Below are 27,636 nucleotides of genomic sequence, written 5' to 3'. Positions count from 1 at the left end.
GATGTTCAAATTTTGTTTTTGAAGAACAATTTCTCTTCAATCTGAGCAATTGTCCAAAGGGAATGCCTCTTTTGAGTGATTCAGGGTGGCTACTGGAAGCTTCTAATAGACTGTTTGTTGCTGTATTCTTTCGATGGTTTTCAGTAGTTATTTTATTCCCTTCTTTTTTGATACAAATATCCAGGAAAGGTAATTCTTTCTCACTGAATACATGTGTCAGCAGAATGTTCCGATCATTCTTATTTAATGAGTCAATAAATTCAAGCAGACAGGCCAGGGTGTGTGAAAAAATACTGTAAAGTAAAAATGATTTTAAATAATAATAAACAATTATGTTAATAGTTTATTTATTATTAATTAACAAAATGCAAAATGATTAAACAGAAGTAAAATTTAAATCAAATCAATATTTGCAGTGACCACCCTTCAAAACAGAATCAATTCTTCTACCTACACTTGCACACAGTTTGTTTTTTTACGGAACTTTGCAGGTAGGTTGTTCCAAACATCATCTTCATGTAATCTCAGGCATACTCGGTGATGTTGAGATCAGGAGTCTGTGGGGGTCATACCATTACGTCCGGGACTCTTTTTTTATGTTTTTCTTTACGCTGAAGATAGTTCTTAATGACTTTGGCTGTATGTTTGGGGTCATTGTCATGCAGCAGGATAAATAGGGGGCCAATCAGATGCCTCTCTGATGGTATTGCATGATGGATAGTATAAGTAGCTGCCTGTACTTCTCAGCATTGCGGAGACCATTCTAACCAAATCCCGAACTCCATTTGCAGAAATTATGCCCCAAATTTGCAAGGAACCGTCTCCATGATTCACTGTTGCCTGCAGACAATCATTTTTGGACCGCTCTACAGCCATATTCATTCTTGTGCCTTTTGCTTCGGGCAAATATTTCATATATTTTTACTCATCAGTCCAGAGCACTTGCTGCCATTTTTCTATACCTTAGTTCCTGTGTTTTTGTGCATAGTTGAGTTTATTGGCCTTGTTTCCATGTCCGAGGTATAACTTTTTGGCCGCAAGTAATCCATAAAGACAACTTCTGACAAGACTTCTCTGGACAGCTTTATTTCTGCACCACAGCTGTTTCTCTTAATGATTGTACTTCAAGCTACATATTAAATCAATAATCATTAGCCCCTGTTTGGTATAATTGTTTAATCATGCACATGATTATACACCTACAAAATCCCTAACTGTGCAAGTGTACTATTAACATTTTTATTTTTGAAAGCATTCTTACTTTACAGCATTTTTTAATTGCCAACGGGTTGCCAATGGTTTAGACATTAATGGCTGTGTTAAATTTTTTGAGGGGACAGCAAATGTACACTGTTATACAGGCTGTACACTCATTACTTTACATTGTAGCAAAGTGTAATTTCTTCAGTGTTATCACATGAAAAGATATAATAAAATATTTACAAAAATGTGAGGGGTGTGCTGACTTTTGTGAGATACTGTATTTATAATATAATATAGATAGATATATTATCTATCTATAAGTTTAAAACAATTTTCTAAAACAAAGTATAGGCTGTAAAATGTTAACAATATAAAAATCTAATAATTCAGTGAGTAAATATCTTTGAGAGCTAGTTTTCTTCATCTTAATAATGATGTTGTTTGCATGTAGTTCCCTCCAGTTGGGAATCCAGAAACGAAGACTAAGTGCTTTTCTAGTGGTAAATTTATACCTAAATTCACATTATTGCCAATTAAAAACAATCTCATTCTTACGCTGAAAACAAAATGCTAAATTGCTCATTTTACACATTATTTTGTGTCAGGTGATAAAATGCTTTATATAGCCAATTAACTAGATCCTCAATTGTGTTTGCTGAATTTGTGAGTTTGCAAATCTGCCTATTAACTTACACTTTTCAGAGAATAACAGGATTTGAACAACGGGATAATCAAGAAGAGAAAATAATAATTTATTACAATGAAAATTCTAATATTGCAGGTTTAGGTTTTTTTTTTTTTTGGCACCTTATAATTAAACAAAGAGCAGCTAAAAAGAATTATTCAAACTTAAAAGTCATATAAGTGAGTAGCTATTCTGTTATCTCATTAATTTATGAAATAAACTTACAGATGATTTAGAAAAATTTACATTTTGTGGCCCAGAAAAGTGACTTAGAAAATGGAAGCAAACATTTTTTTTTTCAAATAATTCCAACAGTATTTATGGTCAGCTGTTGTAAACTGTCTGTGACAAGAAACCAGTATTACTTGTCGTACCTCAAAGCAGCCACTATCTGAGAACAATAACAAAAGAGTTAAAATCCTGGAATTGTTCTCTGGGTATAAATTCTCAAAAGAATGGAATCAATAAAAAGTGCAAATTCATTAAAATATTAAAATTTAAAAGGCACTCTCCAGTTTTATTTATGAAGTATAAGATACTTAATGCAGAAAGCGTCTTTATTTGTTTAATTCGATCGCCGTTATTAGCTGCTACAGCAGCCCACGGTTAAAAAATGTTTTTGATAAGAGGTGACATTGTCACCTCTTAGCCAAAATTTGTGCGGTAAATCCAGCTTGGTGCCCATGGGAGCTGGATTTACCGCACGGCTATTGGCTAAGAAGTGAAAATGTCACCTCTTAGCAAAAACTTTTTTAGCCGTGGGTTTTGTTAGCAGCTAAGAACAGCGATTGATTAAAAACAAATAAAGGCACTTTCTGCATTAAGTATCTTATACTTCATAAATGAAAGTCCCCTTTATTTGTTTCAATAGTCAATCCTAGCGTTTGTAAAAGAACAACATTATTGATCCTGGGTATTATTTTCTTTAAAAACACGGCCAAAGTAAAAACACAAAAGGGGTAGGTTACAAGTGGAGAGCAAAATATCGATTTTGCGTAAGCGATATTTGCAAATGTGCACTGGTATTACAGGTTAGCCGCAATCTGAACGCGGCCTCCAATGGGAGCTTTGTTCTCATGTCATGAGACACGGCATGAGCCCCAGCAGTAAACCCCTTATCGCTTGGGCATAAACATTTGCGCTCCATTCGTAATCTGGCTCAAAATTTCTTCTGTAAAGTTATTCTTCAGCTACTGTTAGCTGCATATTTAAAAAAACTAAATTTATACTTACTTGATAAATTAATTTCTTTCACATTGGTGAGAGTCCACGAGACATAACATGTGGCATTAAATTCCAGTTCTACAATTCTGAATTATTTAGTGTCTTCAAGCAGTAAGGGAAGCAGCTTCAAATGCATTCTTTGGTTATTAAATAACTGGGACACTGCAGAATGACCACGCTGTGACCTCTGCCCCCCCCCACCCCCCTCTGTTGCACAAGACAAGATTAAACAAGCCTGGGATCACTATAACTGCTAATAAAGGGGCATAAAATGACCACAACTAACCTAAACCTTTACATGTGTAGGTGCTCTGATGTTAATTCTAAAAAGTATGTATACACTAGCTCATATTCATCAACAATTTTACTGTTCTTCATTTAAAGGTGCTATCATTCTTTGCACACTAACGGCTAGATTTAGAGTTCGGCGGTAAAAGGGCTGTTAACGCTCCGCGGGTTTTTTTCTGGCCGCACCATAAATTTAACTCTGGTATCGAGAGTTCAAACAAATGCTGCGTTAGGCTCCAAAAAAGGAGCGTAGAGCATTTTTACCGCAAATGCAACTCTCGATACCAGAGTTGCTTACGGACGCGGCCGGCATCAAAAACGTGCTCGTGCACGATTCTCCCATAGGAAACAATGGGGCTGTTTGAGCTGAAAAAAAACCTAACACCTGCAAAAAAGCAGCGTTCAGCTCCTAACGCAGCCCCATTGTTTCCTATGGGGAAACACTTCCTACGTCTGCACCTAACACCCTAACATGTACCCCGAGTCTAAACACCCCTAACCTTACACTTATTAACTCCTAATCTGCCGCCCCCGCTATCGCTGACCCCTGCATTACACTTTTAACCCCTAATCTGCCGCTCCGTAAACCGCCGCCACCTACGTTATCCCTATGTACCCCTAATCTGCTGCCCTAACATCGCCGACCCCTATGTTATATTTATTAACCCCTAATCTGCCCCCCACAACGTCGCCGACACCTGCCTACACTTATTAACCCCTAATCTGCCGAGCGGACCTGAGCGCTACTATAATAAAGTTATTAACCCCTAATCCGCCTCACTAACCCTATCATAAATAGTATTAACCCCTAATCTGCCCTCCCTAACATCGCCGACACCTACCTTCAATTATTAACCCCTAATCTGCCGACCGGAGCTCACCGCTATTCTAATAAATGTATTAACCCCTAAAGCTAAGTCTAACCCTAACACTAACACCCCCCTAAGTTAAATATAATTTTTATCTAACGAAATAAATTAACTCTTATTAAATAAATGATTCCTATTTAAAGCTAAATACTTACCTGTAAAATAAATCCTAATATAGCTACAATATAAATTATAATTATATTATAGCTATTTTAGGATTAATATTTATTTTACAGGCAACTTTGTAATTATTTTAACCAGGTACAATAGCTATTAAATAGTTAAGAACTATTTAATAGTTACCTAGTTAAAATAATAACAAATTTACCTGTAAAATAAATCCTAACCTAAGATATAATTAAACCTAACACTACCCTATCAATAAAATAATTAAATAAACTACCTACAATTACCTACAATTAACCTAACACTACACTATCAATAAATTAATTAAACACAATTGCTACAAATAAATAAAATTAAATAAACTATCTAAAGTACAAAAAATAAAAAAGAACTAAGTTACAGAAAATAATAAAATATTTACAAACATAAGAAAAATATTACAACAATTTTAAACTAATTACACCTACTCTAAGCCCCCTAATAAAATAACAAAGCCCCCCAAAATAAAAAATTCCCTACCCTATTCTAAAATACAAATATTACAAGCTCTTTTACCTTACCAGCCCTGAACAGGGCCCTTTGCGGGGCATGCCCCAAGAATTTCAGCTCTTTTGCCTGTAAAAAAAAACATACAATACCCCCCCCCCCAACATTACAACCCACCACCCACATACCCCTAATCTAACCCAAACCCCCCTTAAATAAACCTAACACTACCCCCCTGATGATCTTCCTACCTTGTCTTCACCATGCCAGGTTCACCGATCCGTCCTGGCTCCAAGATCTTCATCCAACCCAAGCGGGGGCTAGACATCCACTGAAGAAGTCCAGAAGAGGGTCCAAAGTCTTCCTCCTATCCGGCAAGAAGAGGACATCCGGACCGGCAAACATCTTCTCCAAGCGGCATCTTCTATCTTCTTCCATCCGATGACGACCGGCTCCATCTTGAAGACCTCCAGCGCGGATCCATCCTCTTCTTCCGACGACTAGACGACGAATGACGGTTCCTTTAAGGGACGTCATCCAAGATGGCGTCCCTCGAATTCCGATTGGCTGATAGGATTCTATCAGCCAATCGGAATTAAGGTAGGAATTTTCTGATTGGCTGATGGAATCAGCCAATCAGAATCAAGTTCAATCCGATTGGCTGATCCAATCAGCCAATCAGATTGAGCTCGCATTCTATTGGCTGATCGGAACAGCCAATAGAATGCGAGCTCAATCTGATTGGCTGATTGGATCAGCCAATCGGATTGAACTTGATTCTGATTGGCTGATTCCATCAGCCAATCAGAAAATTCCTACCTTAATTCCGATTGGCTGATAGAATCCTATCAGCCAATCGGAATTCGAGGGACGCCATCTTGGATGACGTCCCTTAAAGGAACCGTCATTCGTCGTCTAGTCGTCGGAAGAAGAGGATGGATCCGCGCTGGAGGTCTTCAAGATGGAGCCGGTCGTCATCGGATGGAAGAAGATAGAAGATGCCGCTTGGAGAAGATGTTTGCCGGTCCGGATGTCCTCTTCTTGCCGGATAGGAGGAAGACTTTGGACCCTCTTCTGGACTTCTTCAGTGGATGTCTAGCCCCCGCTTGGGTTGGATGAAGATCTTGGAGCCAGGACGGATCGGTGAACCTGGCATGGTGAAGACAAGGTAGGAAGATCATCAGGGGGGTAGTGTTAGGTTTATTTAAGGGGGGTTTGGGTTAGATTAGGGGTATGTGGGTGGTGGGTTGTAATGTTGGGGGGGGGGTATTGTATGTTTTTTTTTACAGGCAAAAGAGCTGAAAGTCTTGGGGCATGCCCCGCAAAGGGCCCTGTTCAGGGCTGGTAAGGTAAAAGAGCTTGTAATATTTGTATTTTAGAATAGGGTAGGGAATTTTTTATTTTGGGGGGCTTTGTTATTTTATTAGGGGGCTTAGAGTAGGTGTAATTAGTTTAAAATTGTTGTAATATTTTTCTTATGTTTGTAAATATTTTATTATTTTCTGTAACTTAGTTCTTTTTTATTTTTTGTACTTTAGATAGTTTATTTAATTTTATTTATTTGTAGCAATTGTGTTTAATTAATTTATTGATAGTGTAGTGTTAGGTTAATTGTAGGTAATTGTAGGTAGTTTATTTAATTATTTTATTGATAGGGTAGTGTTAGGTTTAATTATATCTTAGGTTAGGATTTATTTTACAGGTAAATTTGTTATTATTTTAACTAGGTAACTATTAAATAGTTCTTAACTATTTAATAGCTATTGTACCTGGTTAAAATAATTACAAAGTTGCCTGTAAAATAAATATTAATCCTAAAATAGCTATAATATAATTATAATTTATATTGTAGCTATATTAGGATTTATTTTACAGGTAAGTATTTAGCTTTAAATAGGAATCATTTATTTAATAAGAGTTAATTTATTTCGTTAGATAAAAATTATATTTAACTTAGGGGGGTGTTAGTGTTAGGGTTAGACTTAGCTTTAGGGGTTAATACATTTATTAGAATAGCGGTGAGCTCCGGTCGGCAGATTAGGGGTTAATAATTGAAGGTAGGTGTCGGCGATGTTAGGGAGGGCAGATTAGGGGTTAATACTATTTATGATAGGGTTAGTGAGGCGGATTAGGGGTTAATAACTTTATTATAGTAGCGCTCAGGTCCGCTCGGCAGATTAGGGGTTAATAAGTGTAGGTAGGTGTCGGCGACGTTGTGGGGGGCAGATTAGGGGTTAATAAATATAACATAGGGGTCGGCGATGTTAGGGGTAGCAGATTAGGGGTACATAGGGATAACGTAGGTGGCGGCGATTTGCGGTCGGAAGATTAGGGGTTAATTATTTTAAGTAGCTTGCGGCGACGTTGTGGGGGGCAAGTTAGGGGTTAATAGATATAATACAGGGGTCGGCGGTGTTAGGGGCAGCAGATTAGGGGTACATAAGTATAACGTAGGTGGCGGTCGGCAGATTAGGGGTTAAAATTTTTAATCGAGTGGCGGCGATGTGGGGGGACCTCGGTTTAGGGGTACATAGGTAGTTTATGGGTGTTAGTGTACTTTAGGGTACAGTAGTTAAGAGCTTTATAAACCGGCGTTAGCCAGAAAGCTCTTAACTCCTGCTATTTTCAGGCGGCTGGAATCTTGTCGTTAGAGCTCTAACGCTCACTGCAGAAACGACTCTAAATACCGGCGTTAGGAAGATCCCATTGAAAAGATAGGCTACGCAAATGGCGTAGGGGGATCTGCGGTATGGAAAAGTCGCGGCTGTAAAGTGAGCGTTAGACCCTTTAATCACTGACTCCAAATACCAGCGGGCGCCCAAAACCAGCGTTAGGAGCCTCTAACGCTGGTTTTGACGGCTACCGCCGAACTCTAAATCTAGCCGTAAGAACATAACGTGTACTGTGAGCTAAATGTGCTTAGATGAGTTGATAATGGAGTCAATATGTAAATGTTTGCATGTTTTTTTTTGTTTTAAAGAAAACAAGCCTGGGCCTCGATCCGATATGCAGCGTCGCCCGCAAAAACCGGCGACGTCAAATTTTGCGCTGGTTTGGTATCACATATACAGCGTAACATAGAAGTTACGCTCGTATATTTCTGCCTTCGGCCGTAGTTTTTTGGCCCATAGACAGGTATACCAAACCAGCGCAGTTTGGTATCCAATATACAGCGTAAGGACTTACGTGGCGAAAATGGAGAAATCTTACTCCATTTTCACCTTGCCACAAATCGCAGGCGTAGTAAGCCTTACGCTGTGTATTGGAGCCCCGTAACTCCCTAAACTACCTGCAAAATAAAACCTAACACCTAACGCATGCGCAATGTCTATCTACCTGTCAACCGCGAACTGCAAAATAAAACCTAACACCTAACGCATGTGCAATGTCTATCTACCTGTCAACCGCGATCCCCTGCCGCAATCCCTAATAAAGTATTTAACCCCTAAACCGCCGCTCCCGGACCCCACCGCCACCTACATTAACTACCCCCTAATGTGAGCCCCTTACTCCGCCGCCACCTACATTGCCTACCCCCTAATGTGAGCCCCTTACACCGCCGCCACCTACATTAACTACCCCCTAATGTGAGCTCCTACCTCGCAGCCACCTACATTACCTACCCCCTAATGTGAGCCCCTTACACCGCCGCCACCTACATTACCTACCCCCTAATGTGAGCCCCTTACTCCGCCGCCACCTACATTAACTACCCCCTAATGTGAGCTCCTTACACCGCAGCCACCTACATTAACTACCCCCTAATGTGAGCCCCTTACTCCGCCGCCACCTACATTACCTACCCCCTAATGTGAGCTCCTTACACCGCCGCCACCTACATTACCTACCCCCTAATGTGAGCTCCTACCCCGCCGCCAGCTATATTACCTACCCCCTAATGTGAGCTCCTTACACCGCCGCCACCTACATTACCTACCCCATAATGTGAGCTCCTACCCCGCCGGCAGCTATATTAAAATTATTAACCCCTAATTTAATCCCCCTACACCGCCACCAGCTATATTAAATACATTAACCCCTAATCTAATCCCCCTACACCGGCGCCAGCTATATTAAATACATTAACCCCTAATCTAATCCCCCTACACCGCCGCCAGCTATATTAAATACATTAACCCCTAATCTAATCCCCCTACACCGCCGCCAGCTATATTAAATACATTAACCCCTAATCTAATCCCCCTACACCGCCGCCACCTATATTAACCCTAATTATATTAGGGTTAATATAGTTAATATAGTTATTATATTATATATATTAACTATATTAACCCTAATTATATTAGGGTTAATATAGTTAATATAGTTATTATATTATATATATATTAACTATATTAACCCTAATTATATTAGGGTTAATATATTTATTATATTATATATATATATATATATATATATATATTAACTATATTAACCCTATCTAACTCTAACACCCTAACTTAATTATTATTAAAATAAATCTAAATAATATTAATAATATTAACTAAATTATTCCTATTTAAATCTAAATACTTACCTATAAAATAAACCCTAAGATAGCTACAATATAATTAATAATTACATTGTAGCTATTTTACGGTTTATACTTATTTTATAGGTAACTTGGTATTTATTTTAGCTAGGTACAATAGCTATTAAATAGTTAATAACTATTTAATAGCTACCTAGTTAAAATAATTACCAATTTACCTGTAAAATAAATCCTAACCTAAGTTACAAATACACCTACACTATCAATAAATTAAATAAACTACAAATATCTAAACTAAAATACAATTAAATACATTAAATTAAATTACAAAAAAAACAAACACTAAATTACAAAAAATAAAAAAAGCTTACAAGAATGTTAAGCTACTTACACCTAATCTAAGCCCCCTAATAAAATAATAAAGCCCCTCAAAATAAAAAAATGCCCTACCCTATTCTAAATAGTGGTGTATCCAGTCCACGGATCATCCATTACTTGTGGGATATTCTTATTCCCAACAGGAAGTTGCAAGAGGACACCCACAGCAGAGCTGTCTATATAGCTCCTCCCCTAGCTGCCATATCCAGTCATTCGACCGAAAACAAACAGAGAAAGGAGAAACCATAGGGTGCAGTGGTGACTGTAGTTTAAAATTAAAAAATACCTGCCTTAAAATGACAGGGCGGGCCGTGGACTGGATACACCACAAGAGAAATAAATTTATCAGGTAAGCATAAATTATGTTTTCTCTTGTAAGGTGTATCCAGTCCACGGATCATCCATTACTTGTGGGATACCAATACCAAAGCTAAAGTACACGGATGAAGGGAGGGACAAGGCAGGTACTTAAACGGAAGGTACCACTGCCTGTAAAACCTTTCTCCCAAAAATAGCCTCCGAAGAAGCAAAAGTATCAAATTTGTAGAATTTTGAAAAAGTATGAAGCGAAGACCAAGTCGCCGCCTTGCAAATCTGTTCAACAGAAGCCTCATTTTTAAAGGCCCATGTGGAAGCCACAGCTCTAGTAGAATAAGCTGTAATCCTTTCTGGAGGCTGCTGGCCAGCAGTCTCATAGGCTAAGCGGATTATGCTTCTTAGCCAAAAAGAAAGAGAGGTTGCCGAAGCCTTTTGACCTCTCCTCTGTCCAGAGTAGACAACAAACAAAGCAGATGTTTGACGAAAATCTTTAGTAGCTTGTAAGTAAAACTTTAAAGCACGAACCACGTCCAGATTGTGTAATAGACGTTCCTTCTTTGAAGAAGGATTAGGACACAAAGACGGAACAACAATCTCTTGATTGATATTCTTATTAGATACCACCTTAGGTAAAAACCCAGGTTTGGTACGCAGAACTACCTTATCTGCATGGAAGATCAGATAAGGAGAATCACATTGTAAGGCAGATAACTCGGAAACTCTACAAGCCGAGGAAATAGCTACCAAAAAAAGAACTTTCAAAGATAAAAGTTTGATATCTATGGAATGAAGAGGTTCAAACAGAACCCCCTGAAGAACTTTAAGAACCAAATTCAAGCTCCAAGGTGGAGCAACAGGTTTAAACACAGGCTTGATTCTAACTAAAGCCTGACAAAATGCCTGAACGTCTGGGACATCCGCCAGACGCTTGTGCAAAAGAATAGATAGCGCAGAAATCTGTCCCTTTAAGGAACTAGCTGACAATCCTTTCTCCAATCCTTCTTGGAGAAAAGATAATATCCTGGGAACCCTGACCTTACTCAATGAGTAGCCCTTGGATTCACACCAATAAAGATATTTACGCCATATCTTATGATAGATTTTCCTGGTGACAGGCTTTCGTGCCTGAATTAAGGTATCAATGACTGACTCGGAGAAACCACGCTTTGATAAAATCAAGCGTTCAATCTCCAGGCAGTCAGCCTCAGAGAAATTAGATTTCGATGGTTGAAAGGACCTTGAAGTAGAAGGTCCTGTCTCAGCGGCAGAGTCCATGGTGGAAAAGATGACATGTCCACTAGATCTGCATACCAAGTCCTGCGTGGCCACGCAGGCGCTATCAAGATCACCAATGCTCTCTCCTGCTTGATCTTGGCAATCAGATGAGGGAGCAGAGGAAACGGTGGAAACACATAAGCCAGGTTGAAGGACCAAGGCGCTGCTAGAGCATCTATCAGCGTTGCCTTGGAGTCCCTGGACCTGGATCCGTAACAAGGAAGCTTGGCATTCTGGCGAGACGCCATGAGATCCAGTTCTGGTTTGCCCCAATGATGAACCAATTGTGCAAACACCTCCGGATGGAGTTCCCACTCCCCCGGATGAAAAGTCTGTCGACTTAGAAAATCCGCCTCCCAGTTCTCTACACCTGGGATATGGATAGCTGATAGGTGGCAAGAGTGAATCTCTGCCCAGCGAATTATCTTTGAGACTTCTAACATTGCTAGGGAACTCCTTGTTCCCCCTTGATGGTTGATGTAAGCCACAGTCGTGATGTTGTCCGACTGAAATTTGATGAACCTCATTGTCGCTAGCTGAGGCCAAGACTGAAGAGCATTGAATATCGCTCTTAGTTCCAGAATGTTTATTGGAAGGAGTGACTCCTGAGTCCACGATCCCTGAGCCTTCAGGGAATTCCAGACTGCACCCCAACCTAGAAGGCTGGCATCTGTCGTTACAATTGTCCAATCTGGCCTGCGAAAGGTCATACCTTTGGACAGATGGACCCGAGATAGCCACCAGAGAAGAGAATCCCTGGTCTCTTGATCCAGATTTAGTAGAGGGGACAAATATGTGTAATCCCCATTCCACTGACTGAGCATGCAGAGTTGCAGCGGTCTGAGATGTAGGCGTGCAAACGACACTATGTCCATTGCCGCTACCATTAAGCCGATTACTTCCATGCACTGAGCCACCGAAGGGCGAGGAATGGAATAAAGAACACGGCAGGAATTTAGAAGTTTTGATAACCTGGACTCCGTCAGGTAAATTTTCATTTCTACAGAATCTATCAGAGTCCCTAGGAAGGAAACTCTTGTGAGGAATGATAGAGAACTCTTTTCCTCGTTCACCTTCCACCCATGCGACCTCAGAAATGCCAACACTATGTCCGTATGAGACTTGGCAATTTGGAAGTTTGACGCCTGAATCAGGATGTCGTCTAAATAAGGGGCCACTGCTATGCCCCGCGGCCTTAGGACCGCCAGAAGCGACCCCAGAACCTTCGTAAAAATTCTTGGGGCTGTAGCTAACCCAAAGGGAAGAGCTACAAACTGGTAATGCCTGTCTAGGAAGGCAAACCTGAGAAACCGATGATGATCTTTGTGTATCGGAATGTGAAGATAAGCATCCTTTAAATCCACTGTAGTCATGTATTGACCCTCCTGGATCATAGGTAGGATGGTACGAATAGTCTCCATCTTGAATGATGGAACTCTGAGGAATATGTTTAAGATCTTTGGATCCAAAATTGGTCTGAAGGTTCCCTCTTTTTTGGGAACTACAAACAGATTTGAGTAAAATCCCTGTCCCTGTTCCTCCTTTGGAACTGGATGGATCACTCCCATAACTAGGAGGTCTTGTACACAGTGTAAGAATGCCTCTCTCTTTATCTGGTTTGCAGATAATTGTGAAAGGTGAAATCTCCCTTTTGGGGGGGGAAGCCTTGAAGTCCAGAAGATATCCCTGGGATATAATTTCCAACGCCCAGGGATCCTGGACCTCTCTTGCCCACGCCTAAGCGGAGAGCGAAAGTCTGCCCCCTACTAGATCCGTTACCGGATAGGGGGCCGTTCCTTCATGCTGTCTTAGAGGCAGCAGCAGGCTTTTTGGCCTGCTTACCCTTGTTCCAGGTCTGGTTAGGTCTCCAGACCATCTTGGACTGATCAAAAGTTCCCTCTTGTTTTGCATTAGAGGAAGTTGATGCCGCACTTGCCTTGAAGTTTCGAAAGGCACAAAAATTAGACTGTTTGGCCCTTGATTTGGACCTATCCTGAGGAAGGGCATGACCTTTTCCTCCAGTGATATCAGCAATAATCTCCTTCAAACCAGGCCCGAATAGGGTCTGCCCCTTGAAGGGAATGTTAAGCAGCTTAGACTTTAAAGTAACGTCAGCTGACCATGATTTAAGCCATAGCGCTCTGCGCGCCTGGATAGCAAAACCAGAATTCTTAGCCGTTAGTTTAGTCAAATGAACAATGGCATCAGAAACAAAAGAATTGGCTAGCTTAAGTGCTCTAAGCTTGTCAAGTATGTCATCCAATGGAGTCGCTACCTGTAAAGCCTCTTCCAGAGACTCAAACCAGAACGCCGCAGCAGCAGTGACAGGAGCAATGCATGCAAGGGGCTGTAGGATAAAACCTTGTTGAATAAACATTTTCTTAAGGTAACCCTCTAACTTTTTATAAATTGGATCTAAGAAAGCACAACTGTCCTCGACAGGGATAGTAGTACGCTTTGCTAGAGTAGAAACTGTTCCCTCCACCTTAGGAACTGTCTGCCATAAGTCCCGTGTGGTGGCGTCTATTGGAAACATTTTTCTAAAAATAGGAGGGGGAGAGAACGGCACACCTGGTCTATCCCATTCCTTAGTAATAATTTCTGTAAACCTTTTAGGTATTGGAAAAACATCAGTGCACACCAGCACTGCATAGTATTTATCCAGTCTACACAATTTCTCTGGCACTGCAATTGTATCACAGTCATTCAGAGCAGCTAAAACCTCCCTGAGTAACACGCGGAGGTGTTCAAGCTTAAATTTAAATGTAGAGATATCAGAATCAGGTTGCATTATCTTCCCTGAGTCAGAAACATCACCCACAGAAAGAAGCTCTCCTTCTTCAGCTTCTGCATATTGTGAGGCAGTATCAGACATAGCTCTTAAAGCGTCAGTATGCTCTGTATTTCGTCTAACTCCAGAGCTATCTCGCTTTCCTCTAAATTCAGGTAGTCTGGCTAATACCGCTCACAGTGTATTATCCATGACTGCCGCCATGTCTTGTAAAGTAAACGCTATGGGCGCCCTAGATGTACTTGGCGCCATTTGAGCGTGAGTCCCTTGAACGGGAGTCAAAGGATCTGACACGTGGGGAGAGTTAGTCGGCATAACTTCCCCCTCGTCAGATTCCTCTGGTGATAAATTTTTTAAAGACAGAATATGATCTTTATTGTTTAAAGTGAAATCAGTACATTTGGTACACATTCTAAGAGGGGGTTCCACAATGGCTTTTAAACATAATGAACACAGAGTTTCCTCTATGTCAGACATGTTTGTACAGACTAGCAATGAGACTAGCAAGCTTGGAAAACACTTTAAATCAAGTTAACAAGCAAATATAAGAAACTGTACTGTGCCTTTAAGAGAAACAAATTTTGTCAGAATTTGAAAAACAGTGAAAAAAGGCAGTAAATCAAACGAAATTTTTACAGTGTGTATAATAAGCTAACAGAGCATTGCACCCACTTGCAAATGGATGATTAACCCCTTAGTTCAAAAAACGGATCAAAAAAACGATATAGACATTTTTTAACAGTCACACCAAAACTGCCACAGCCTTGCTGTGGGCCTACCTTCCCCAACAAACGATTTTGGAAAGCCTAAGAGCCCTTTAGAGATGTCCTATAGCATTCAGGGGACTCCTGGAGGAAGCTGGATGTCTCAGTCTGTAAAAGTTACTGCGTAAAAAAGCGCTAAATTAGGCCCCTCCCACTCATAGTAACACAGTGGAAAGCCTCAGGAAACTGTTTCTAGGCAAATTTAAGCCAGCCATGTGGAAAAAACTAGGCCCCAATAAAGTTTTATCACTAAAGTATATATAAAAAAGTTTAAACATGCCAGCAAACGTTTTATATTGTAAATATAAAAGAGTATTACCTCAGAAAGTAAGCATGATACCAGTCGCTATTAAATCACTGTATTCAGGCTTACCTTACATAAATTTGGCATCAGCAGCATTTTCTAGCATTCATATCTTCTAGAAAAATCTTAACTGCACATACCTCATAGCAGGATAACCTGCACGCCATTCCCCCGCTGAAGTTATCTCTCTCTTCAGTCATGTGTGAGAACAGCAATGGATCTTAGTTACAACCTGCTAAGATCATAGAAATCACAGGCAGATTCTTCTATTTTTCTGCCTGGAACAAAATAGTACAACTCTGGTACCATTTAAAAATAATAAACTTTTGATTGAAGCAAAATAACAGCTACATTTCACCACTTCTCTCTTACTACCTCCATGTTTGTTGAGAGTTGCAAGAGAATGACTGGATATGGCAGTTAGGGGAGGAGCTATATAGACAGCTCTGCTGTGGGTGTCCTCTTGCAACTTCCTGTTGGGAATGAGAATATGCCACAAGTAATGGATGATCCGTGGACTGGATACACCTTACAAGAGAAAGTAACCAGCTCTTTTACCAGCCCTTAAAAGGGCTTTTTGCGGGGCATTTCCCCAAAGTAATCAGCTCTTTTGCCTGTAAAAAAAAACACAATACCACCCCCAACATTACAACCCACATACCTCTACTCTAAACCCACCCAAACCCCCCTTAAAAAAACCTAACACTAACCCCACAGAAGATCTCCCTACCTTGAGTCGTCTTCAACCAGCCGGGCCGAACTCTTCATCCAGATGTGGTCCTCCATCCCGGCGATGTCTTCATCCAAGCGGCAAAGAAGAGGTCTTCCATCCCGGCGATGTCTTCATCCAAGCGGCAAAGAAGAGGTCTTCCATCCCGGCGATGTCTTCATCCAAGCGGCAAAGAAGAGGTCGTCCATCGGGGCGAAGTCTTCCTCCAAGTGGCATCTTCAATCTTCTTTCTTCCGGCTTCTTCCGACCTCTGACGCGGAACATCCAGCTGGCCCGACGACTGAAGTTTCCTTTAAATGACGTCATCCAAGATGGCGTCCCTCGAATTCCGATTGGCTGATAGGATTCTATCAGCCAATCGGAATTAAGGTAAGAAAATCTGATTGGCTGATCCAATCAGCCAATCAGATTCAAGTTCAATCCGATTGGCTGATCCAATCAGCCAATCAGATTGAGCTCACATTCTATTGGCTGTTCCGATCAGCCAATAGAATGCGAGCTCAATCTGATTGGCTGATTGGATCAGCCAATCGGATTGAACTTGAATCTGATTGGCTGATTGAATCAGCCAATCAGATTTTCTTACCTTAATTCCGATTGGCTGATAGAATCCTATCAGCCAATCGGAATTCGAGGGATGCCATCTTGGATGACGTCATTTAAAGGAAACTTCATTCGTCGTTCAGTCATCGGGCCAGCTGGATGTTCGGCGTCGGAGGTCAGAAGAAACCGGAAGAAAGAAGATTGAAGATGCCGCTTGGAGGAAGACATCGCCGGGATGGAAGACCTCTTCTTTGCCGCTTGGATGAAGACATCGCCGGGATGGAGGACCACATCTGGATGAAGAGTTCGGCCCGGCTGGGTAAAGACGACTCAAGGTAGGGAGATCTTCTGGGGGTTAGTGTTAGGTTTTTTAAGGGGGGTTTGGGTGGGTTTAGAGTAGGGGTATGTGGGTGGTGGGTTGTAATGTTGGGGGGTGGTATTGTGTTTTTTTTTACAGACAAAAGAGGTGATTACTTTGGGGAAATGCCCCGCAAAAAGCCCTTTTAAGGGCTGGTAAAAGAGCTGGTTACTTTTTAATTTAGAATAGGGTAGGGCATTTTTTTTATTTTGGAGGGCTTTATTATTTTATTAGGGGGCTTAGATTAGGTGTAAGTAGCTTAACATTCTTGTAATCTTTTTTTATTTTTTGTAATTTAGTGTTTGTTTTTGTAATTTAGTTTAGTGTATTTAATTGTATTTTAGTTTAGATATTTGTAGTTTATTTAATTTATTGATAGTTTAGGTGTATTTGTAACTTAGGTTAGGATTTATTTTACAGGTAAATTGGTAATTATTTTAACTAGGTAGCTATTAAATAGTTATTAACTATTTAATATCTATTGTACCTAGTTAAAATAAATACCAAGTTACCTGTAAAATAAGTATAAACCGTAAAATAGCTACAATGTAATTATTAATTATATTGTAGCTATCTTAGGGTTTATTTTATAGGTAAGTATTTAGATTTAAATAGGAATAATTTAGTTAATATTATTTATATTTATTTCAATAATAATTAAGTTAGGGGTGTTAGAGTTAGATAGGGTTAATAAAGTTAATATATATAATATAATAACTATATTAACCCTAATATAATTAGGGTTAATATAGTTAATATATATAATATAATAACTATATTAACCCTAATATAATTAGGGTAAATATAGGTGGCGGCGGTGTAGGGGGATTAGATTAGGGGTTAATGTATTTAATATAGCTGGCGGCGGTGTAGGGGGATTAAATTAGGGGTTAATCATTTTAATATAGCTGGCGACGGGGTAGGAGCTCACATTAGGGGGTAGGTAATGTAGGTTGCGGCGGTGTAAGGAGCTCACATTAGGGGGTAGGTAATATAGCTGGCGGCGGGGTAGGAGCTCACATTAGGGGGTAGGTAATGTAGGTGGCGGCGGAGTAAGGGGCTCACATTAGGGGGTAGGTAATGTAGGTGGCGGCAGTGTAAGGGCCTCACATTAGGGGGTAGGTAATTTAGGTGGCGGCTGAGTAAGGGGCTCACATTAGGGGGTAGGTAATGTAGGTGGCAGCGGAGTAAGGGGCTCACATTAGGGGGTAGTTAATGTAGGTGGCGGCGGGGTCCGGGAGCGGCAGTTTAGGGGTTAATAACTTTATTAGGTGCGGCGGGGTCCGGGAGCGGCGGTTTAGGGGTTGATACATTTATTATTAGGCGAGTGAGGGGGGGGATAGCGGATAGAGGGGTATACGTGTCGGGCTATGTTTGGGAGGCGTGTTAGACAGTATGGGAGATTTAATACTTTAGTCAGTTTTTGTAGGCGCCGGCAGTTTCTAAAGTGCCGTAAGTCACTGGCAACTCCAGAAATTTGTACTTATGCAGATTTCTGGACATTGCTAGTTTGTCAGACTTACGGCACTTTAGCATCTGACGGCGCCGTATATGGGATAGCTCGAGTTGCGAGCTGAAACTAAGGGCGGCGCAGGTTTCCACGCTTGCGTCGAAACCTGCGCCGTATATCGGATCGCGCCCTTGGTGTGTTATAATATATTTAATATGATTTCTGATATGAAAAAATTCCCATAAAGCCACATTCCAATATGTTACAAATTTATTCTTAAGATATTTTAAAATACCTTGGACTTTAGTAAGATGGGGAATGTTATCCTTGTGATATTGAAAAAACAAAACAAACAAAAAACCACACACACACATATATAGAGCATGCAATTTTAAGCAACTTTCTAATTGACTCCTATTATCAAATTGTCTTCATTCTCTTGATATCTTTATTTGAAATTTTTGGTGAACAAACTGGGTTGTTCTTGCTGATTGGTGGATAAATTCACCCACCAATAAACGTGCTTTCCATGGTCCTGAACCAAAAAAATAGCTTAAATGCCTTCTTTTTCAAATAAAGAAAGCAAGAGAACGAAGAAAAATTGATAATAGGTGTAAATTAGAAAGTCACTTAAAATTACATGCTCTATCTGAATCACGAAAGAAAAAAATGTGGGTTCAGTGTTCCTATAAGACAGTGAACTCAGTTCTATAGAGATCTCTTGTTTAAACATACAGAAGAAAATTTGTCAATGTATATATTCATTTTAGTGCATTCAATTTTGTTATTCCACAGCAGGAGAAAATTGCACAAAGCAAATTTTACCCAGAGTGTGTGTGAGAGCGAGTGTGTGAGGCAGAGTGGGTATGTGTCTGTGTGTGAAATTGTGTGTATTCATTTTAAAATGACCTGCAGAAACATTTTCACTAAAAAAAAATCACATCACAGAAAGTGAAAAAAGGTTCGGCCTTTGGGGTCTATTGTAGACATAAATTGACCCTCCTGAATTAAAAGTAATATAGTGTGAATCTTCATTTTGAAAGTTGGAACTTTAAGAAACCCAAGAACAACCTGTAAGTCCCTTCTATCTTTGGAGTAAGGAAATGGTTTAAATAGAACCCCTAATTCTGTTCCAAGCTGCAGGAGACCTGCTTCCAGTAGAAGAGTCAATCCTGTGTAGTATGCACTGACACAAGATCTAGATCAGGAGTACATAGGCAAGTGTAACAGGAGGAGGCTGAAGTATAAATCCAAGTGACACCAGAGGCCAGCTAGTGACAAACTCCCAGAAGAAGAATGACTCTCACTGCCAGTTGTACTCCTGTACACCCCTCTGTCTCACACTGGTCTGCTAAATGCAAACAAATGACTAAGGAATCATAGGAAAGTGGGAGTGATTAGAGTTCTGTTTTGTGGGGTGTTTTGCCACCTCCTCTAGGACTGGACTTTAATCCCACATGTGATGGTTTGTGGACTCTCACCATCTTATGAAAAAGAAAAAACAACAACAGACAATCAGTGCTGATGTCACACTTGCTTTACTGCGATTTCATCAGTTTTCACTGAAATTTAAATAGTAAACTTCATTAAGCTGTGGAGGGAAATAGCACTGTGCCTGCACATGCCAGATGCAAACTCTCTTGCAAGTCCTGAGACAAGCATATGTATTGGCTGCTTTAAGTCCCTCTACAATAGAATGTGGTTATTGAAGAAATTCTTTGGTAAAATATCTTCCTTTTTTACATGAGATGTTCACATGATATTTTCGCCGTGCTGCATCACTTTCAAGAGCTTCAACATTTAGGTATCATGTCATTTTAATAAATTATTCAACATAAAATAATTGGAAAGGTGGTATGCAATAGTTGTACACATAATTATTCTTAATCGTTTTGCACATGGTTAAAAAAATAAGAACCAAATAATAGATCTACTTTAATGTATATTCTTTATAAGTATTACCTGCTTTTCACTATAACTAATATATTTCTGTGTCCACTATCTTCACATTAACAAGCAGTTAGAGTACAAACGCATCAGTTACTGGGAAGATTCTCCTATCTAGGGTCTGACAACTGTTTTTTTCTTTTTATATTGAAAAGCCAGGTCAAACATTTTAAAATCAGAAAGGTTCATGATGTGTGTTTTTGCGTGTACACATGTAGGCATGTGCATGAAATACGCACACATACATATGCAAAGAACACACCAACTTCTCTTGCTGCATGGCACCCACACTCATACACACAAGGGTTAAATACTATTCATCTACAGGTCAGACACACTGAACCCAGTGTTTTCATCCACTTTGTTGCATGTCACAAACCTAGGACACATTGATTAATGATTTGGCATGCATGTATCTTTGTGTGCTTATGCACTGGAAGCAAAACATGGTTTGTGAATGGTTAAATCTCTACCAGTCAATGGCTTTAAACTTTAAGAAGTAGCTATTGGGACCTTCTGCGGCCTGGCTTGCTTCAGAGGTTTGTGGGCTTTAATTGCAAGGGTTTTGGAAGGTGCTTTAGGTTGCTTAATGCCCTGTTCCACTGTGGCCATGCTGACCTCAAAAGGAATCTGGGCAATCCCTGGTGCACAGTAGTTGGGTGGATATGGGCACCATAAGTTTTTTCAGGGTACCACTAGAAAACCATACATTGACAAGGTTGTGGAGGGGTTGGGTGTCTGATTTTCACCAATCATGAATAGGAGATCTAAATTGTAGACTGCCACTACACATATATCCCCAACATTTTTTGCATATCATTAACAGTGTATGGAGTATTTTGACCCTTTCTCTTTCTACCTTCCTGAAACTACAGCTTGTCATGTGCCTGCATGACTAGGGATGGTGTGTGTGTGTGTATCAGCCCTATTTAAAATGCAACAAAAAGAGTATAAAATAGCTTACCATACGCTGTCCATCAAATTTAAGGGATTGAATCCAGCCAGGAGTAAATATGGCAGAAACTCTTTCGTATCATAATGCATTTTATATGCATGTAGCTTTAGTTCATCTATCTCATTTCCTGATGGCAATGGGCACCGCTGGTTTAGAAAGTAGCGAAACAAACCTAAAATATTGTACTCCAAACAATTTAGCAAATATCTGCTTGTCAATCTGAATCCAAATCTGAGAAGCAAAGACGCCATTCCAAAGTTTCTATAATAAAAAAGAAATATTTAAATTACCAAAGTGCTATATTATGAACAAATAATGATCATTTGTTCTAAAGAATTATACACAAACATACCAGGGTTTATTCTAATCCATTAGAACATATTAGGAAAACACATTGGGTTTAGATGGGGTTTTGAAATTAACCCTTTGAGTGCTAATGACGGCTCTGAGCCGTCACAGAGTTTCTCACTCTGGTGCTAATGACGGCTCAGAGCAATCATGAGCACTCTCCCACCTTGAGGGAGATCTGGGGGCTCCTTACTGCTCCTACCCCGGCGATCGTGCCTGTAGAGTGACAGGCATCGCCGGGGCTTCACGTGATGCGCGGTGACGTCACGCGCATTTACGTGATGATGTCACAGCGCAACTTTATTTATACTTAACAATGTTAAGTATAGGAGGAGGGGGCATGCTGTTTAGAAGTCTGTATCTCAGGCATCTAAGCAGCTACAGACCCCCAAGACCCATTGTTGGAAAGGTAATCGCTTAACCAAGCTTTTCCAACAGTGTAAGTCTTGGGGGTCTGTAAAAAAAAAAAAAAAAGTTGAAAAAAATGTTTTCAAAAATTTCAAAGATAAAAAAAATTAAATATTAGCACCCAGGTGGGAATTGGCTTAGCAGCCAAAGGGTTAAAGGCTATTCTAGTCCATTAGAAAATGTCGTATTCACAGGGTTTTCAAATGGTTTTGCGATGAGTAAATTCCAGTAATACTTTGCCTTTCAAGAATTCAACAACTCTACTGCATTCCATTAGAATATATTTTTTTCTTCATATTGCACATTTTCTGTTAATCCAATAAACCTAATTTCACTACTGAAATATTACTGTGTCCTTCAGTTATTTGATAGATGAAAATGAAATTGCTGATCCAAACACCCAATTGCTTATAAATGAAAATCATGGAAATTGTCAGGGGTGCCTAAAGTTTTGCATACGACTGTATGTATGTGTATATATATATATATATATATATATATATATATATACACACATATATACATACATATACATACTCAGCAGTCAGAAATAGTGGGTAAAATATAAACTTATATATAATATATAAAAACTAAATGTATGCTTACCTTATAAATTATTTTCTTTCCTAGCATGGAGAGTCCAAAAATCCATTCAATTACTAGTGGAAATTCAACTCCTGGCCACCAGGAGGTAAAGAACACCCCAGCAAAGCTGTTAAGTATCACTCCCACTTCCCATAAACCCCCAGTCATTCAGCCGAAGAAATATGGAAAGAGAAGAGGACACATGGGTAAAGAGGTGCCTGAGGTTTAAAAAGTGACAAAAGCCGTCTTACAATGAAATTAAGGGCGGTTCGTGGACTCTCCATGCCAGGAATGAAAATACATTTATCAGGTAAGCATAAACTTAGTTTTCTTTCCAATGGCATGGAGAGTCCACAAATCCATTCAATTACTAGTGGGAACCAATACCCAACTAGAGGACACAGAATGGAAGGGATGGAGAACAAGACAGGCGGACCTAAACAGAAGGCAACACCGCTTGAAGAACTTTCCTCCCAAAAGAAGCCTCAGCTGAGGCAAAAACACATTATCTGTAAAATTCTGAAAAAGTATGCAACGATGACAAAGCGGCCTCCCCACAGACCCATTCCACAGAAGCCCTATTCTTAATGGACCGATAAGAAGAGACAGCCCTAGAGGGATGAGCCATAATTCTCTCAGGAGGCTGTTTTCTAGCTTTCTCAAAAGCCAACCGAACAACACTTCTCAACCAAAAAAGAAAAAGTAGAAGTGGCACTTTTTCCCCTTACCGTTTACCAAAGAACACAACAAAAAGGGGCACAAGAGTGTTGAAAACGAAGGAACGACAATTTCCTGATTGATATTGTGGTCCGAGACCACCTTAGTAAAAAATTCCAACTTAGTACAAAGGACCGCCTTATCCGCATGAAAATAAGGTAAGGGGGATCACACTGCAGAGCCAATAGTTCAGAAATTCTATGAGCAGAAGAAAAAGCGAGACAAAACAAAACTTTCCAAGATAATAACTTAATATCAACAGAGTGCATAGCAAGCTGCAGAACCACAATAACAAAATTAACTCCATGGCGGAGCAACAGGTTTGAACAAATGCCTGATTCTGGCCAAGGCCTAAACAAAGGATTGAACGCCTGGCAAGTCTGCCAGACGTTAATGCAAAATAATCGACAAAGCAGACATTGACAAGCCTTTCTCCAGGCTCTCCTGAAGAAAGGACAGAATGCGGGGAATCAAAAAAAAAACCCTAGATTCGCACATAAAAGGTATGAACACCACACCTTATGGAAAACTTATTGGAAAAAACATGTCTAGACAAGACTAGGCAATCAGTCTCCAAACCGTCAGCTTCAGAGAATATAGGTTTGGATGTAGGAAAGGACCCTGAAGTATAAGGGAAATGACGACATCTACATCAGATCCGCAAACCAAATTCTGTGAGGCCAAGCTGGAGCGATTAGAATCACCGAAGCCCACTTCTGTCTGAAATGGGCTATCACACGAGGAAGGAGAGCAAATAGATGAAAAATTAGACCATAGTCCCATGGAACCGCCAGAGCGTCTACTAAAACCACATGCGGATCTCCCTTGATCTCAAACCGTACCTTGGAAGTATGGCATGTAGAACGAGACGCCATAATATCCAGCTCGGGAATTCCCCACCTGAGGGTAATCACGGTGAAGACTTTCTGATCTAAAGGTACATCGAGCGCCAGCAGCTAGCTACGAACGAACAACCTTTGAGTTGCAAAGCCACAAAGCTAACCACAAGGTAACATCAGCCGCTTCCCAGATGATCACCTCTGGGATGTGGATGGCATAAAAGTGACAATTGAGAGACTCCACCCAATGAAGAATGCGAGTCACCTTCTTCATTGCTAAGGAACTCAGTAACCCCGCCCCCCTAGAGAATTATATACGCCCCCGAAGACATGATGACTGTATGAAATCAGATAAACCAGACCAAATTCAGTTGAGGCCAAGTTATCAGAGCATTGAAGATTGCTCTCAACTCTAGGATATTTATAGGAAGGACCGACTCCTTCTGAGTCCAAATTCCCTGAGCTCTAAAAGGAAAAACAGACAAGGCGCTAGCGACACACTTAAAATATTATCTGATTGGTTCTGCTTCCTGTCCCACACGTACACATGGACTAATCAGATAAGCCGAGGGCAGATACGCTCCAGAGCGCTCTCTTCTAATCAGAGCCTCGGGCGATGCAACCGCCTCTTGGAACCTAACCATGGTTCCCATCCCCCACTACTGTGCTTTTGCAGGCTCTCGGACAATATGCGGGTAAAAGAATGTTGTGGGGGGGGTGGGACCCATGGTTAGATTCCCATGCGCGGTTGCGGCGCCCAAGGCTCTGATTAGAACAGAGCGCACTGGAGCGTATCTGCCCTCGGACATTTTTGCATTATCTAATTGGTCCGTGAGTCTGTGAGGGACAGGAAGCACAACCAATCAGATAATGGTGCAAGTGTGTCACTAGCGCCTAATAAAAACAGACTGTTATCCAGCACAAAAGGCAAGCTCTCAAGATGGATTCAGGAAGCATGAACCCTGAGACAGATGGGCCTGAGAAAGCCACCAGGACAGGGACCCTCTCGTCCGGATATATAAGACTATACTCTGAGAGAGGAAAATGTCCAAACGTAATGACAAAGTTGCACCCCTTAGGTTCATTACCACCTATAGTAGACTGTAACAGCCAAGCCCAGATCTGAACCTAGGTCTCCTGGTTCCCAGCCTGTTCCTCTTTTCTCTGTTCCATTGTCTGGGCATACATAACTGTAGAGGATGGAAACGAGCAAAAGACCAACATTAGCCTAATAACTTTCATACACAGTACCACTGAGGGACGGATAGAGGACTGAAGAGAAAGACAGGCAGCAAGAAGTTTGAATTTTCTGACTTCCGTCAGAAAATCTAGATGGATATCGAATCTATGATCGTCTCCAAAAAACATACTTTGGTTTGTGGCACCAAGGAGCTCTCTTCTAGAGTCACCTACCACCCGAAAGAGAGGATATCACAACAAACTCTCGTTTTTATAAACCCGGCGTTAAAAGACAAGAAATGAGCGTTGAGCAAAATTGTGCTCCTTACTGCACTCCAATACCAGCGCTGCTTAAGTTAGTGGTGAGCTGGTCGTACGTGCTCGTGCACGACTTCCCCATAGGAATCAACGGGGAGAGTCTAACACCTGCAAAAAAGCAACATAAAACTCAGTAACGCAGCCCGATTGATTCCTATGGGGAAACAAAATTTATGTCTACACCTAACACCCTAAAATGAACCCGAGTCTAAACACCCCTAATATTACACTTATTAACCCTAATCTGCCGCCACCGACACAACATTATATTTATTAACCCCTAATCTGCCGCTCCGGCCACCGCCGCCACCTACATTATACTTATGAACCCCTAATCTGCTGCCCCCAACATCGTCAACACCTACATAATATTTATTAACCCCTAATCTGCCGCCCCCAACATCGCCGACACCTACCTACATTTATTAACCCCTAATCTGCTGCCTCCAACGTCGCCGCCACTTTAATAAACATATTAACCCCTAAACCACCGCACTCCCACCTTGTTAAATATTATTAACCTCTAATCTGCCGTCCCTAACATCGACGCCACCTACCTACATTTATTAACCCCTAATCTGCCACCCCCAACGTCGCTGCCACTATACTAAATGTATTAACCCCTAAACCTAAATCTAACCCTAACACCCCCTAACTTAAATATAATTTAAATAAATGTAACTAAATATTCCTATCATTAACTAAATTATTCCTATTTAAAACTAAATACTTACCTATAAAATAAACCCTAAGATAGCTACAATATAACTAATAGTTACATTGTAGCTATCTTGTGGTTTATTTTTATTTTACAGGCAAGTTTGTATTTATTTTAACTAGGTAGAATAGTTATTAAATAGTTATTAACTATTTAATAACTACCTAGCTAAAATAAATACAAAAGTACCTGTAAAATAAAACTTAACCTAAGTTACAATAACACCTAACACTACACTATAATTAAATAAATTTACTAAATTAACAACAATTAAATAAATTAAATTAGCTAAAGTACAAAAAAAAAAACAAAATTACTAAATTACGGAAAATAATGAACAAATTACAAGATATTTAAACTAATTACACCTAATCTAATAGCCCTCTCAAAATAAAAAAAAGCCCCCCAAAATAAAAAAAATAAAAAAACCCTAGCCTAAACTAAGCTACCAATAGCCCTTAAAAGGGCCTTTTGCGGGGCATTGCGCAAAAGTAATCAGCTCTTTTACCTGTAAAAAAAATACAAACAAACCCCCCCCAACAGTAAAATCCACCATCCACACAACCAACCCCCCAAATAAAATACTATCTAAAAAAACCTAAGCTCCCCATTTCCCTGAAAAGGGCATTTGGATGGGCATTGCCCTTAAAAGGGCAGTTAGCTCTTATGCGGCCCAAACCCTAACCTAAAAATAAAACCCACCCGATACACCCTTAAAAAACCTAACACTAACCCCCTGAAGATCGACTTACAGTTCTGAAGACCAGACATCCAACCTCAAGGAAGCAGTAGAAGTCTTCATCCAACCAGTCCTCAAAGAAGCCGGGGGAAATCTTCATCAAAGCCGGGCGAAGTGGTCCTCCAGACGGGCAGAAGTCTTCATCTAGACGGCATATTCTATCTTTATCCATCCGACGTGGAGCGGGTCCATCTTCAAGACATCCGACGCGGAGCATCCTCTTCATCTGACGACTATCCGATGAATGAAGGTTCCTTTAAGTGACGTTATCCAAGATGGCGTCCCTTAGATTCCGATTGGCTGATAGAATTCTATCAGCCGATTGGAATTAAGGTAGAAAAAAATCATATTGGCTGATGCAATCAGTCAATATGATTGAAGTTCAATACTATTGGCTGACCCAATCAGCCAATAGGATTTAGCTTGCATTCTATTGGCTGTTCCAATCAACTGATAGAATTCAAGCTCAATCCGATTGGCTGATTGGATCAGTCAATAGGATTTTTTCTACCTTAATTACGATTGGCTGATAGAATTCTATCAGCCAATCAGAACCTAAGGGACGCCATCTTGGATGACATCACTTAAAGGAACCTTCA

General features: G+C 40.3%; 1 protein-coding gene across 1 annotated transcript in view; it reads right to left on the bottom strand.

Annotated features, from left to right (window-relative positions):
- ASB3 (ankyrin repeat and SOCS box containing 3) overlaps nucleotides 1–27,636 on the bottom strand; it is a 623,585-nt gene that overhangs the window by 147,452 nt on the left and 448,497 nt on the right. The window contains exon 7 of the mRNA XM_053712695.1: nucleotides 21,196–21,447. Within this exon, the coding sequence (XP_053568670.1) occupies nucleotides 21,196–21,447 (252 nt within the window). The remainder of the gene's footprint in view (nucleotides 1–21,195; nucleotides 21,448–27,636) is intronic.

This window comes from Bombina bombina, chromosome 4 (assembly GCF_027579735.1).
Source record: "Bombina bombina isolate aBomBom1 chromosome 4, aBomBom1.pri, whole genome shotgun sequence".
Classification (NCBI taxonomy): domain Eukaryota; kingdom Metazoa; phylum Chordata; class Amphibia; order Anura; family Bombinatoridae; genus Bombina; species Bombina bombina.
The sequence above is the reverse complement of the archived record's forward strand: the minus strand, read 5'-3'. Positions and strand labels throughout refer to the sequence as shown.